This window comes from Gekko japonicus, unplaced genomic scaffold (genome assembly GCF_001447785.1).
Source record: "Gekko japonicus isolate JY-2015 unplaced genomic scaffold, Gekko_japonicus_V1.1 scaffold117, whole genome shotgun sequence".
Taxonomy (NCBI): domain Eukaryota; kingdom Metazoa; phylum Chordata; class Lepidosauria; order Squamata; family Gekkonidae; genus Gekko; species Gekko japonicus.
Genome location: NW_015173676.1, coordinates 1898149 through 1913438, shown reverse-complemented (window position 1 = coordinate 1913438; position 15290 = coordinate 1898149). Strand labels below are relative to the sequence as shown.

General features: G+C 43.4%; 1 protein-coding gene across 2 annotated transcripts in view; it reads left to right on the top strand.

Annotated features, from left to right (window-relative positions):
* The window catches only part of ERI3 (ERI1 exoribonuclease family member 3), a 315640-nt gene that overhangs the window by 20428 nt on the left and 279922 nt on the right, over nucleotides 1–15290 (top strand). For both annotated transcript variants that reach the window (XM_015422947.1, XM_015422948.1), the window contains exon 2: nucleotides 3682–3953. In XM_015422947.1, coding sequence (XP_015278433.1) covers nucleotides 3705–3953 — 249 coding nt within the window. In that variant the 5' untranslated portion in view covers nucleotides 3682–3704. The remainder of the gene's footprint in view (nucleotides 1–3681; nucleotides 3954–15290) is intronic.

Here is a 15290-nt window from a genome sequence, read left to right as displayed (position 1 = left end):
CTCCCCCCCCCTCCAAACCGAGGCCCGAGCGGCTTGTAGCCGCCGCGCCGCTTCCCCCTCCACCCGGCTTCAAAGCCGCACGGGCCTCGCTGCTCCCCCCGGCTGCAAAGCGAGGCCCGCGCGGCTTGTAGCCGCCAGGCCTCGCCGCTCTCCCCCCCGCCCCGCTCCGAGGTGGCGACGGCGGAGCCGGCTGCAGAGTGTTCCCTGCGCAAGCGCAGGGGACGCTCTGTCACTTTTGGGGGGATTTAAGTATCCCCCCAATATCTTTTTTAACTTTTCAGATTTTTGTGCACACCTGGGGACTGCCCCAAGTGTGCACAAAAATCTCCCTCCCCCCCTGGTGCCCCCAATGTGCAGATTTAGGATTCCACACGGCAGGGGGCACCTTCGCTATTAGATATATAGATGTTGCTCTTGGAAAGGTAAGTTGAGAAAGTACCTAGGAGTACTTTCTGTTATCTGCATTGGGTGTGCCATCTGGCCCAATATCTTGATTATGTTGGCCTTGCCACACTTATCCATGCTGTTGTAACTTTTAGGCTATATTATAGTAATGTTTTAGGTGTGGGGCTGCCTTTGAAAACTGTTCCAAAACTTCAGTTGGTTCAGAATGCTACTGCTAGAATATTGACCAGTTTGTACTAGTATTACACCTGTGGTTTGGCAGCTTCATTGGTTACCAATTTGTTTCCTGGCACAATTTAAGTTTTTTGTTGTCACCTTTAAAGCCCTTTAAAGCCCTTCATGGCCTGAAATCCACATATCTAGTGGACCTCCTGTCCCTTTATAATACCATGCACTGCCTGATCACCTTTGTGATCTATTTGGGAGGTCTTCTTATCTACAGCTCATGCACATTCATTTTCAGTGGCTGCTCCCACTGTGTTCATGTGTTCAACTATATTTTTAACTGTGTATGCTTATATTTTGTATCTGCCTTGGACAGTGTGGAAAAGCAGTGAATATTGATGCATACTCTAACAAAAGATTTTTGAAGTGTTAACTTGAAAATGCTCCATAAGCATATATTATAAATATATACTCTATGACTGTTGAACAGCATCTAAATCTCAAATACTAATGTTATCAGAATTTTAAAAATTCAGCCCAGACTGGTATAACTGTGAGATCAAGGTCCTCCAAAGGACATAATCAGAGTTCATTTGTTCATTCTTTATTACGACCCTTTGACCAATCGTATGCACAATTTTACAATTAAAAATTCAAAGTTTACAGTGTACCAGATAAAAACGATTAAAAACGATTTAAAATTTAAAATCTAATTACAATATATTTCCCAAGACTTCAGTATTACCAAACAAAATCTAGCTACCTGGTAGGTAATCTTGGGATTCTTATCAGATAGAAGATAATTAAGAAGTAGAAGCGATTGGATTTATACCTTGCCCTTCACTACCTGAAGGAGTTTCAGAGTGGTTTACAATCCCTTTCCCTTCCCCTCCCCACCCCACCTCAAATTTTTGTTAGCTTATATACAGAAAAGGGAAAGGAGGAAGAAAAGAAAAGTACAGAAATATTTAAAAATTATAATTTAGCATTCTGCATGCATATCTTCTCATTACAATTTCACAACTACTTCATCTATCATTCTTATTATTCTTCACTTGATCTTATTTTCTTAATACTTAAGTTTTAACCAGTCATAGAATGCCTTCCAGGGTCCCATAAATTCTTCCATTTTTCAATATATTTGTCAACTTGTCCATTTCAGCACATTCCATAATCTTCAATATCGGCTCATGTAGCGTTGGAATCTTCAATGCCCTCCATGCCATTGCAAATAAAATTCTGGCAGCTATTATAACATGTAAAATAAAATATCTGTGATTGTTATGCTCATGAGAGAACAGCTCTGAAAGAACTTGTAACTGACCCAAGGTCATGCCAGCAGCTGTATGTGAAGGAGTGGGGAATCAAACCCAGTTCTCTCAGATTAGAGTTGGTGCTCCTAACCACTACACCAAACTGGCTCTCCAGCTTTTCTAGCTTTTTCAGTGAGACCAAGGATTTTGTCTAATAATGGGGTAATAATCTTATTTTATGCTTCCTTATAATATGGGCAGCTGAAAAACATGGGTTCTATGGTTTCAACCTCAGTGGACATAAGCAAAGCCTTTCCATATAGGGAGTTTTGTTACATCAGCCTTCCAGTACTGCTGAAGGAAGAGCCAAACACCTTGCAAGAGTTGAAAAGGATGAAGAGATCATTTTCCATACCCAAAATCACAACCATCCATCCAAAACAGTTTATACAGTCCACAACAGAGGACCAAACAAGCAGACAACAGGGTAGCAGAAAGTTCTCGTGCAAGTGAGCCAACCAGTGTGGTGTTGGGGAAGGCAAAAAACGTGTGGGACCTGGGGGGCATTGTTTCCTTGCTGAAAGTGTAGCAGTTAGACAGTCACAGACCAGTACTGTGCCAGTATATAGTTGATGACTGGTTGAATTTTAATTAGAATCTGTTTTATTATATATATTTAATTATAGGTTTTATTTTCTATTTGAGGACAGTGTGTGGGTTATAAATAAAATAATAAATATAGGTGCTGTTAATATTGGAGTTTATGCTCTAAGAATAAATAATACATTAGATCATTGATACACTGTATACAAAAGCAAGTATCTTTATTTAAGGACAGAGGCATATAGCAGGGAGAGGAATATTCTACTAGGAGTAGTCAAAGGAATATTCATAGGGTTTTTGAAAAGGCTGTTACTTGTCCAGGTTGATTCGTCCCTCAGCTGGTAACTTCTTTGGCTGTGGTTCTATGGGCTGTTTTTGGGGCGTCTTTGGTTTATACACTTCCACGGGGCTGTGCTAATGAGTGGCAATTGAGTTTGTACTGGATATAATTCCCCCTTTTTCTGTATTCCCATGCACTAGCCTAAAGGATCTAAAAATGTCCCGTCTGTCGTGCTATTCTAATTTGTATTTTAATTAGTTAAGACTGTTGATTAATTAGCAAACCTTTTGTTGATTCTCAGCCTTAGATTAATCTCTTTGTCAACAACAGAATAGCTGCCAGTGCAAATCTTAATCTAGTTTGTAGTGGGATGTGAAATGGGCTTCCAGATTGCAGGGTTTGTACATGATTCTAGAATAGATGCTTCCGGATCAACCTGTCCGCTATTATCCGATGCTAAAGTCTGCTTCCAGTGCTGATGCTTGTCCTTTATTTTCCACACTTCTTTTGAGGCAGTGTTGTTTTATATTCCTGATAATTTACTATAGTATATTCCAATGGGTTGTTTCTAGTTCCTGTTGTGTTTACATTTTTTTTGGTGGGAAGTTAAACAGTTTTATTTTGCTACTGGAGAAGGCAGATGTATAAAGTGTTATAACTTAGAAACCTGCTGCTGCATTTACTGTTTTATTTAATACTTTAGTTGTTTAGATTTATATTTTAAGTTATTTTTATACTGCCTTGGGTATGTTGTTAGAAAGGCAGGATACAAATATATTATGACGGCCTTTGGCCATATGTAATAAATTTTATTACTACCACAAAAGTATATTAAATATGTAAATACATAGTAAGAGGTATTTTCTAGTTCTCTGTCCAAGTTCAGAAAGGAATTTGTATATTTGTTTCTGTTATGGTAATGAAAGAGAAGTATTGTGCTTCTGGGAGTAACATCAGGTTTTTTTTCTTTTGAAGTTCCAGATGCTTCTAAGTGTTCAATGGTAGCACTTGTCCATACCACAGCAGGAAAGCTTCACTTGAAATTACTCTCACGACTGAGGAATACTCTGCACTCCCCTCTGCGGTGTGGCATTTTCCAGGGATACGGCTCCACTACAACCGGGAAACTGGCGTCTCACGGCTTTGCTTCCATGGCAGCAATGTCATCCTTTCCCCCACAGAGGTATCACTACTTCCTAGTGCTGGATTTTGAGGCCACTTGTGACAAGCCGCAGATCCACCCCCAGGTAATTGTTTGGCGCCACTTGGGTTTGCCTTAAAAGTGGCGTGCTTTGCGGTCTGTATCTTATTGCCATGTCACCTTTGAAGGGTAGGTCATTATTACTTCAGTTTTGTAGATGAATGTGGGATCTTAGAACCTAAGATGTTCTCAGAGTTCTGTGGCTGAGATGGAATTTGAACTCAGGTCTGACAAACTGACCTTTAAAAGGCTTGCCAAAATTTTATTTTTTCCAGAGAGCCACTGGTTGACCATTGGATAGTGCTGAACCTGGATCTGAGAGAGTTCAGTTCTGTGCTGAATTGAGGGGTTACTGTTAGCTTTGGGTGAGCTACTTTTGCACCTTCACTTGCTTCACAAGGGCATTATGAGGATACATAAATGAAAATGGCATTTTGAAATGCAAAGTGCCAGAGTTGTGACCAATACATTTTCCCTCTCTTCACTTTAGCTACTTTTGCTACTGTCGCACGAGGAATCTGGGAAATTCTGAATCATTCCTGCACTTGTACCTTCCCATGCTAAGAAAGGAAGCACCCAGGAGCTAAGCTCATATCTCACCTGTGATAATTGTCCTCAGCACTGGCTTTGTAATTTTCTGTGGGGGTTGTTAACATTCCTGAAGTTGCAGGATTGTGACATAGCTGTGGTTTGCTGGTTTCTTCTGGGGAGTCAGACAGAAGCAATATGCCATGTAGCATAGAGGAGGATCCACTTCTGCTAACTCCAGTGATTTGAGGGAACCCAGCACACAATTTTGCTGCAACACATTTTGATTTTTAGCATAGCTACTTCTAAGTGTTGAATATAAATTAGGGGCCATCACAATCAGTTATTCCTATATATATCAGGGTCTGTAAATCCAATACCAGTTCACACTGTTAAAATATACTATGTAAAGAGCTCCTTTTCTGTTGTCTCTCCAGGAAAAGGGTTGGGGTATAGGATATGTATACTGGAATTTTCTTGATCTGAGATACCATCAGTGTGTGGGTCATCTTGACTGCACAACAACTTCTATTATGCTGTACTTTTGGAATTGGCATTGTGCCATTCTTTGAAGCATGTTTCTGAAACCACATAGCTTCAGACAAGTTTGGGATCAATTTTTTTTTAACTAGAACATTTTGCAAAATATTCTGCAACTAGAAAATCAAAATACTTGGTCTAGAATACAGGGCAGCAGCCAAACTTGTTTATGCTTAGTTTCTTTTCTTAATTTCCATTATAAAATCATGGCATTTACAGTTTGAAAGTTGCTCTGGCAGGAAGGGGGTGTGCTAGAAGGAGAAAGAAAGGAAAAGGATCCTTTAAATTCCTGGGAGGCAATCTAGGTGGAAGTCAAAAGTAAAAGAGCTGGAGCTACAGGGAGGTATGTCCATTCTTTCCGTTGTAATCTTTAAAACCCCAACTCTCTTGGCTTCACATTCTTCTTCTAAATGTGAATAACACACATGCATTTTAAATATTTCTTTCTAGCTAAGCAGGGTACACATTTTAAATTTAAAAAATGAAAGGGGTGAATCTCAGGATATTGCTTCACTTGCTTCACAAGGGCATTATGCATATGCCTGTTATATCTAGCATCTGTTTGAATCGGGGAGTTGGAGTGCTTGGTGTCGGGGGGAAAGCCGACAGGAGATGAAAAGTCTCTGGTTCGGGTTGGCTCATCTCAGAGAGATGAGGGGGTACCTGTTGCATTTCTACAGGGAGGTGGATTGAAATTGTCCACTGAGACCGTGGCTAGTGACATGGACTGCCTGACAAGGTCTCGAGATAGCAAGAGGAAGGTGGCAGGCTTAACCAGTATGGGAAATTACAGCTGTTTCTATACAAATGCTCGAAGTGTCCGAGGTAAAATCGCGGAGTTGGAGTGCTTGGAGTCGGAGGGAAAAATAGACATTGTGGGTATTTCAGAAACTTGGTGGGATGAGGAAAATCAGTGGGATACGGTGATTCCCGGTTATATATTATATCGGAAGGATGGGGGGGAAGGGTTGGAGGTGGGGTGGCTCTGTATGTCAGAGAGGGTATAAAGTCCAGAAAGATTGAGAGGCTAAGAGAATTGGATTCGCTTCTTGAAGTTCTGTGGGTTGAAATAGGGAGGCCAAAAGGAAACTTAACACTGGGAGTTCGTTATCGCCCACCGGATCAAAAGATAGAGGGGGATTATAAAATGATGAATGAATTAAAGATAGCAGCTAGACAAAAACACTGTGTCGTAATAGGTGATTTTAACTACCCACACATTGATTGGGTCAATATGTGTTCTAGTCGAGAGAAAGAGATTGAGTTTCTAGACACTCTAAATGACTGTGCTATGGAGCAGATGGTCATGGAACCTACCAGGGGAGAGGCGATCCTTGATTTGGTCCTAAGTAACACTCAAGACCTGGTGAGAGATGTAAAAGTGATTGCACCGCTTGGGAACAGTGATCATAATGTTGTTGAGTTCAACATTTGTACAAATAGGGAATTGGCCAAAAAGACTCACACAACCACTTTTAACTTTAAAAGGGGTAATTTTTCTGATATGAGGGGACATGTGGGGAGGAAACTGAAGGGAAAAGTAGAAAGGGTCAAAACCATTGGGGAAGCTTGGAAACTGTTTAAAACTACAATTCTAGAAGCTCAAATAAAATATATTCCGCAGGTTAGGAAAGGCACAAACAGGTATAAGAAAAAGCCTACATGGTTAACAAACAAAGTAATGGAAGCTGTAAAAGGTAAAAAGGATTCCTTTAAGCGGTGGAAAGCTAGTCACAGTGAGGCTGATAAAACAGAACACAGGCTATGGCAAATAAAATGCAAGTCTGTGGTCAGGCATGCAAAAAGGGAATATGAGGAGCATATAGCAAAAAATGTAAAGACCAACAATAAAACTTTCTTCAAATACATTAGAAACAGGAAACCAGCCAGGGAGGCAGTGGGGCCCTTGGATGACCAAGGGGTAAAAGGAGTACTGAAGGATGATAGGGAAATGGCTGAGAAGCTAAATGCATTTTTTGCCTCCGTCTTCACTGTGGAAGATGAGAGGTGCTTGCCCACTCCAGAGCCGCTGAGTTCGGGAGGGGTGTTGAAAGACCTGAGTCAGATTGAGGTGACGAGAGAGGAGGTCCTAAAACTGATAAACAACTTAAAAACTGATAAATCACCAGGCCCAGATGGCATACATCCAAGAGTTCTGAAAGAACTCAATTGTGAACTTGTGGATCTCCTGACAAAAATATGTAATCTCTCCTTAAAATCAGCCTCCATTCCTGAGGACTGGAAGGTAGCTAATGTCACTCCCATCTTTAAAAAGGGTTCCAGAGGAGATCCGGGAAATTACAGGCCAGTCAGTCTGACGTCGATACCGGGTAAATTGGTGGAAACCATTATTAAGGAAAGAATTAGTAGGCACATAGATGAACAAAACCTATTGAGGCAGACTCAGCACGGTTTCTGTAAGGGAAGATCTTGTCTCACTAACCTGTTAGTGTTCTTTGAGGGGGTGAACAAACATGTGGACAAGGGGGATCCAATAGATATTGTTTACCTTGACTTCCAGAAAGCTTTTGATAAAGTTCCTCATCAAAGGCTCCTAAGCAAGCTCAAAAATCATGGGATAAAAGGACAAGTCCTTTTATGGATCAAAAACTGGCTAATTAATAGAAAACAGAGAGTGAGTATAAATGGGCAGTTCTCCCAGTGGAGGGGTGTAAGCAGTGGGGTACCACAGGGATCAGTACTTGGTCCACTGCTTTTTAACTTGTTCATTAATGATTTGGAGATGGGAGTAAGCAGTGAAGTGGCTAAATTTGCGGATGATACGAAGTTGTTCAGGGTGGTGAAAACCAGTGAGGATTGTGAGGCACTCCAAAGGGATCTGTCAAAGTTGGGCGAGTGGGCGTCAACATGGCAAATGGGGTTCAATGTGGCCAAGTGCAAGGTGATGCACATTGGAGCCAAAAATCCTAACTATAAATACACGTTGATGGGGTCTGAACTGGCAGAGACAGATCAAGAGAGAGATCTTGGAGTTGTAGTAGATAACTCACTGAAAATGTCGAGACAGTGTGTGACTGCAATAAAGAAGGCCAATGCTATGCTGGGGATTATTAGGAAGGGTATTGAAAACAGATCAGCCAATATAATAATGCCCCTATATAAATCAATGGTGAGACCTCATTTGGAATACTGTGTGCAGTTCTGGTCACCACACCTTAAAAAGGATATTATAGCTTTGGAAAAAGTGCAGAAAAGAGCAACTCGAATGATAAAAGGGTTGGAACACTTTCCCTATGAGGAACGGTTAAGGCGCTTAGGGCTCTTTAGCTTGGAGAAACGACGACTGAGGGGTGACATGATTGAGGTTTATAAGATTATGCATGGGAAAGAGCAGGTAGAGAAAGAGGTACTTTTCTCCCTTTCTCACAATACAAGAACCCGTGGGCACTCCATGAAATTGCTGAGCGGTCGGGTTAGAACGGATAAGAGGAAGTACTTCTTCACCCAAAGAGTGATTAACACTTGGAATTGACTGCCACAGGAAGTGGTGGCGGCTACAAGCATGGACGGCTTCAAGAGGGAATTAGATAAGCATATGGAGCAGAGGTCCATCAGTGGCTATTAGCCACAAGGTATAGATAGGGACTCTGGGGCAAGTGATGCTCTGTCATCTTGGTGCTTGGGGGGGGTCAACAGTGGGAGGGCTTCTAATGTCCTGGCCCCACTGGTGGACCTCCTGATGGCACTGGTATTTCTGGCCACTGTGGGATACAGAGTGTTGGACTGGATGGGCCTTTGGCCTGATCCAACATTGGCATCTCTTATGTTCTTAAGGGAGCAACTTTTCTGTGAGTAGCGTTTGTCTTCTTTGAGTTAAATTCTCTGTCTTCCTTAAGCCCAGTTGGCTTATTTTTGCATCTACAGCATCATTCCATTTTGACCAGCAACGTTCATGTTCTGTCAGTATGGTAAAGGTTGGAAGGCTTTCAGCATTTAACAGTCGATATTTGTAACTAACGAAGGCCCTCCAGATCAAAGTTGAGATTCTAGGGTGGCCTAACTCAAGCCTTATAACTCCTGTTGTCCAAAACATGAGACAGCAAGAGAAAGATTCTTAAGAAGATGGCTGTTGAAATATTCATCTTTTCCTGATACATCAAGATTAATACTACTTCTGAGCAGCCTCTGCCAAAATTGCATCGTGGATGTGGCAAATTTCTGTTTTACTGTTCTTTTAAATTCCTAATTTTTTTAAAAATGGTGTATGGCCTATGGGCTACTAAACTTTAAATAAACTAAACTATACCTGTTATATTATGCAGCTTAGATGCTGTTATGGCTAAGGAAACCTCTATCCTTAATATTTTGGATCAGAAAATATTGCTTAAATAAAAATGATTCTTCCCTATACTAAAGATAGTAATGATTTTAACATTGTTTTTAACTGCTGTCCATTGCCTAGAGCCTTGCGCTTGCAGGGGTTGGGCAATTCAAATAAATAAATTGTGGGTTTCAGTGGACCAGTGTAAAATCGTTGGCTTACTTCAGCTTTGTACTTCAAAGCTGTGAGTCAGTAAAGCTGATTAGTGCATTTTCTTTAATTGAAAAATAGGTTTGTGCCCACATGTATTAAAAATGAAAAGATGCCATGTTTCAAGAAGTACTTTTCTTGAAATGTTTTAAGTTTCTAATGGGAAAGTTGGAGTGATATTTGCTCTTAATTTTGCTACTATTTTCTGCTTACTGTTGGGTCTGTGTATTGGTTTGGCTTAAAGAAGGTCCTTATCTGGACTGCAGCTATTACAGGGGTATCGCAAGTCATTATTCAGCTGTCTTGAAGATGTGCCTTCCTTTGTTGCTTTCCCTTGTTGAGAGCCAATGCCCCAATTAACCTGAAATAAACTGGATTTTTTAAAAAAATCTTTCAGATATCCTGTAGTCCTGGGTTAGGGGACACACAGTTGATTAAAAAAAAAAAGTTGTATGGAAATGCCTCAACAGTTCCCTTAGTGAGATGCCAGGCTGTATCTTGTGCGCCCAGTCTCTGGTGCAAAGACCTGTCAAAGCTGTAAATTGACTCTGCCATGTCTCTTTGTATATGTGGTTGGCCGGTGTGCATTTTGATGCAAAACCATAATGCATGTGGAGCTAGTTTACAGCTGGCAGTAAAAATGGAGCATGAGAAGAATATAATTACTACAACTTTAAGGGGATATGTCCCCCAAGTCCTTGCTGTGGAATGTATCAATATGTGCTGTTGCAGGTTTGCTGTATATTTTGTGGGGAAGATACTGTGTTAAGATGGGATATTATTCAACTGGATCTTTTCATCAACTGTGTCTGTAGCTTGCCTGCACTCTGCATGTCTGTTCTTTGTAATATTTCTGCAGAAACTTGTAGGGGCACTAAAGAGACTATCCTCAGAATATCTTACTAAAAATTGAGAACTTGTTCCCTGTGTCAAAGTTACATTTATTTACTGATGTACATTTAATGTGTGTCTGGAAAGAGGCTTCTGGTGAGCAAGCTGGTTCGTAGATTGTTCCATGAATTATCTAATCTTTGCTTGCTGAATCCTTTGCTGAGAGCTGTTTAAGGACTAGAAAAAGAGCTGGATTTCAGAGCACAGGTTAAAGAGCAGGAACAACCAGGATAACCAGTCCCTGATCCTATACACCTTTACATAAAGGTGAAGCCCCAGGGTATTTTAATCCTTGGAAAGCCTGATCTTTTTTTTGAAGAAAGGAATAAATAATCTTCTTCATGGTCTCTGTGCATCACACCTATGGGTTAGGTGCCTGCGCTGACTCTGATTCGGGAAAGTTCTATCAAGGCCAAAAGGATCCAGAGCCCCACCTCTGAGCATGCGCAGGAACTCCAACCACACATGCCCAGAGGGCAGGGCCCCAGTATCCCGCCAGTTCTCTTCTGACTGCCACGCTGATCAATCGATCTGCTTCGGTCCAGGAACTTTCTTGTTGTTAGGGACAGTTTTCCCCTTTCCTGTAGTCCTTTTTTTGTTTCTTTTGCTCACCTTTCTCTTCGTTTTCCTTCTGCTTCTAAAAAAAAAAGTTACTTTTGTTTATTTTTTCTTACCAATTTAGGTCGGACTCCCCTCCCTTTTCTTCTACCGCTTTGCCCCCCTTCTATGGCAAAGCAGTGGGTTTTTTTCAAGCACTATACCCAGTGCAGGTCCAAGCTTGCACCGCCTGATAGCCACTCCTTGTGCTTGCTCTGCCTGGGTGAAGTGCATAGGACTGACATATGTGTCTACTGCGCCAAGTTTTCGAATCAGATGCAGAAAGACAGGGCGGCCAGACTTCAAGCAGCTCTTTTGGAATCAGCTCTGCGACCAGGGGCGATGACTTCTGCACTGACTGAGGTACCCACGAAGTTGGCATCGGAAGATCAACCTCAATTGGCACTGATGGATTTGCATAGATCGACACTGAAAGATCAGTCCCGAGCGTCGGAATCTTTGGGCACTGCCTCCCTCATTGCTGGGACTTCGGCACTGAAGCTGCCCACACTGACCACTTTTTTTTTTTGAGCCCCCGGAGGGGATTTTTTATTGATTTTTTTATCACTACAAAAAACTACAACAGAAAAAAGGGAGGGGGAAACTACACATACGGGAGAAAGTAAAGTACCCACTACTATCTAGAAACCCAATAGAGGAGATCCTCCAACTAGCTTTTATACATCCAGTCTTATCATCGTTTTTCTTTTTATGAACTGTGTCAAACTTTTAAAACTTTTTACCCCCCCAGTTTACATTTAACTGCCCAATAACAGTGCCCCCAATCATCCCCAGGAACCAAAGTTCTCAAAGGCACAATTCAGAGTCCTTCAGCCTTTTTACTTTTTCTTCTCTCTTCTCTTCCACAACTTGTAGGGACTTTTCGGGGCGGCTTCCCCCTGCTCAGACAAAGAGCCCTCACCAGATGAACCAGTTTTCAGCTCGCCACTGGAGCTGCTGTCCTCTTCTTTTTTCTCGTCCTCTGGCCTTCCCAGCTGTTCCTTTAGAAATTCTTGAGCTTTCAGAACAGAGTCAATCCTTTCCATCTTCTCTTTGATCTTAAATGCCACGACTTCTGGAAATAGCCATTTATATCCAATTGAATTTGTTTGGAGAAAGAGCACAAGTTCTTTGTTATTTCTTTCTGCGTTGTCTTACTTCAAATGGAATATCCTTTAGTGTTCTCACAGCATTCTCCCCTGCCTTCAGGGACGTTGCCGCTACTGCTTTCAGGATAGCATCCCTGACGTGCCTCTTCGAGAATCTTACTACAATTTCCCCAGGCAGATTATTTTTCTTTATATATCCTGAATATAACCTATAGGCCACATCCATATCGTTGAGTAGCAAATCCGCCTTTATTTCTGTTACTGGGGCAAGTAGTTCACTCATAAGTTCTTTAAGATTCTCTCCTTTGTTCTCTGGCACCCCCTGGAAGCGCAGGACCATGTTGGCTTTATCCATTTGTACTTGAAGCATTTGATCTTCCAAATAAGAGGTTTTCTTTTCCAATTTTTGCACTTTCTTCTTCACTTTCTGCGTTGATTCAGCTACTTCCTTTACTTTCTCAGCATCCTGCTTCATTACTTGAATCAGATCAGTTATTTGCGTTTGTTGTGCAGAAATGCTCTGTGTTACCACAGACATAGCTTTTGCCATTTCACTGGTCGTTTCCAGCTTAGGGGACTCTGGTTTCGTTTTCAAAAGTCTTTCTTTGTCTTTGTCCCTCTTCCCCGCCATCTTTTTGCCGTTTGTTTACTTTCGGAAAGTTTTTAAAAGTCTCTGAATATGCGCTTGACTGCTTAGCTTGATTGGGTAAGTACTTCTGGGCAATTTAATCACGTTTCTCTTCTGCTCCCCCCCCCTTCGCTCAACAGTTTATGCATATGGGAGGCATTCCCCCCCCGCTCGCTTTTGCCGTTCCGTGGAGTAGGGCAGGGAGCGCGTCTTTTCTTTCAAAAACCGTTTCCCAGTTGACTCACGTTCATAGTTGGCCTTCCGACCACGCTTCTTTCATCATTTTTCACGCCTGATCTCCTGCGCTTGACCCGGTTAGCTTCACTTGTACCATTTGGTCTCTCGGCTGGAAGAACCACCGGAGCGAAGGGGCACCTCAATTCTCTGGCATTCTGCCATCGAAGAGGCTACCCCTCAGAGCTCCTTGGCCAGGGTCCCTTCGCCGGGCCCCTGGGGGGGTTTACGAGCCTGCTCACCCCCTCATTCCCCCAGAGCACGGAGACACCCCCGGGAGGTCCAGGAGGTGAGTCCGCAAGCGTGCCGCCATCAACCGGAAGTCCACACCGACCACTTTGTCAGTGTCCTCGACACCAGCATCCAAGAAAAAGGAGTCAAAGAGTCATACTAAGGTGAAACACAAGCAACTTAAAACTGACTCGAAGTCCACTCCTATGAGTGCAGCATCGAGCTCTAACGTGCAGGCTGATACTCCCTGCCTCACTCTGTTTCACTGGACCTGTCAACGGTCCCCAAGATACTGCCTATCATGCCACTCAATTCGCCGGTTCACCGAACAGATTCCCTGGTGTGTAGACTGATACCAGGCAGTCTTCCTTCTCGGGATGGGAAGTTGAAGAGATCCCTTCTCACCAAATAGCATCCCAGTGGAGCTCCAGGCCCTCGGACTCCGACTGGTCCTGCTCCCAATCACCCATCGATACAGGTTGTCGACACCGGTGCAGATCCAGGCGCAGACAGGACTGTTCATCCTCCCGCCACAGCAGCCCGTCCTTCAGGTCTTGGGATCGATCCCTCGCGACCAACCTCCACCCGCCTTCACCATTCCACAGTTGACCATGATGGTTCCTTGGGACCATAGACAGCTGCAATACCTGTACAGTGCATTGCCATTGGCTATGGCGTTCCCGTGGCTGAACCATAATAGGCTTGTGGATTGGGACTAGCAATCGAGCATCTCCCGCCATGACTGCTCTCCTGTTTGGGACCATACTACACTGATACTGACACCGCCAAAGGTCTGCGAGAACCCATTGATGCTGACAGACCTCCCCTTCATGGAAGGAATCGAGGCCGACTCCACTGAGGTCAACAGTGACACAATCACGGCAAATGGATCCTACACTGCCCCCGATGCAGGTTGACCTGACGCACATGTTGTCAGGAGAGGAAGACTTGTCTCACTCCACGGGGAGTGAATAGGATGAGGAGGATTCTGACGTGCCGATCACCCCTTTGGGCCCTTCTCCTAGTCAACAGGTGGCTGAAGATCTTCCTATATCACCCTTGGAGGATCTCCACTCCTACGGGGACTTAATTAAGAGGATGGCTCATTCATTGGGAATCGCCATCTCCAATACAATGTCATCCGCTATTGTCCTCCGCCGTCACTCCTGGCTTTGCACCACGTCTCTCCAGATGGACACCAGAGCTCTCATTGAGGATTTACCATTCGATGGTCAAGGACTCTTTCACTCCACTGCTGATTCTTTTCTACAGGAGATGGACAAGAGTCTCAAAGCATCCTGGAGCCTGGGAGTCTCCTCTTCATACTAGTTCTAGCGATCCAAGATGTGGTCCCGAAACAACAGGAGGCCGTACAGTAGGCAGTCCCCAGATGGTTCTTGGAAGTCTAGACACTCTCAATCCTCATCCAGACCCGCTTACTCCCAGAAGCCTAAGTTTCATTAGGTTCCGCATCAGGGCAAGATCAAGGCAGCAAAAACCCCTAAACAAGGTCTTTGACTCTCCCAGCAGCCACCAGCCACTGATGCCTGCCCCCCACCCTTCCTCTTCGCTCTTTGGCTCCTTCTATCCTTCATGGAGCCACATAACATCAGATGCTTGGGTGCTCTCCATCATCACCAGATGATGCGGTAGAATGGGTTCAGATGCCCCCCACTTCGATCTTCGTCCAGACTGCAACATTCTTGGTTCTCCAACAAGAAGTCCAGCAATTGGTAGGAAAAGGAGCCATAGGGGTAGTTCCCCCCAAAGAGTGAGGAAAGGGGTTTTACTTCCAGTACTTCACAGTTCCCAAGAAAGACGGGGGTCTTCGTCCCATTCTAGATCTCAGAGCTATCAATGAATTCATAGTATATCACAAATTCGGAATGATGTCTCTCCAAAGCACTCTCTTTTCTACAGCCAGGGGTGTGGATGGCCATGATTGACCTGCAAGATGCCTACTTCCATCTTGACATCTCTCCCCCCCCCCACAGACAGTTCCTCCGCTTTGCCATAGGAGACCACCATTACCAGTACACTATTTCACCGTTCGCTCTCTCGATGGCACCCAGGGTATTCAACAAGACGATGGTGGTGGCAGTTCACCTGAGGTTTTAGCGGGTCCTGGTTTTT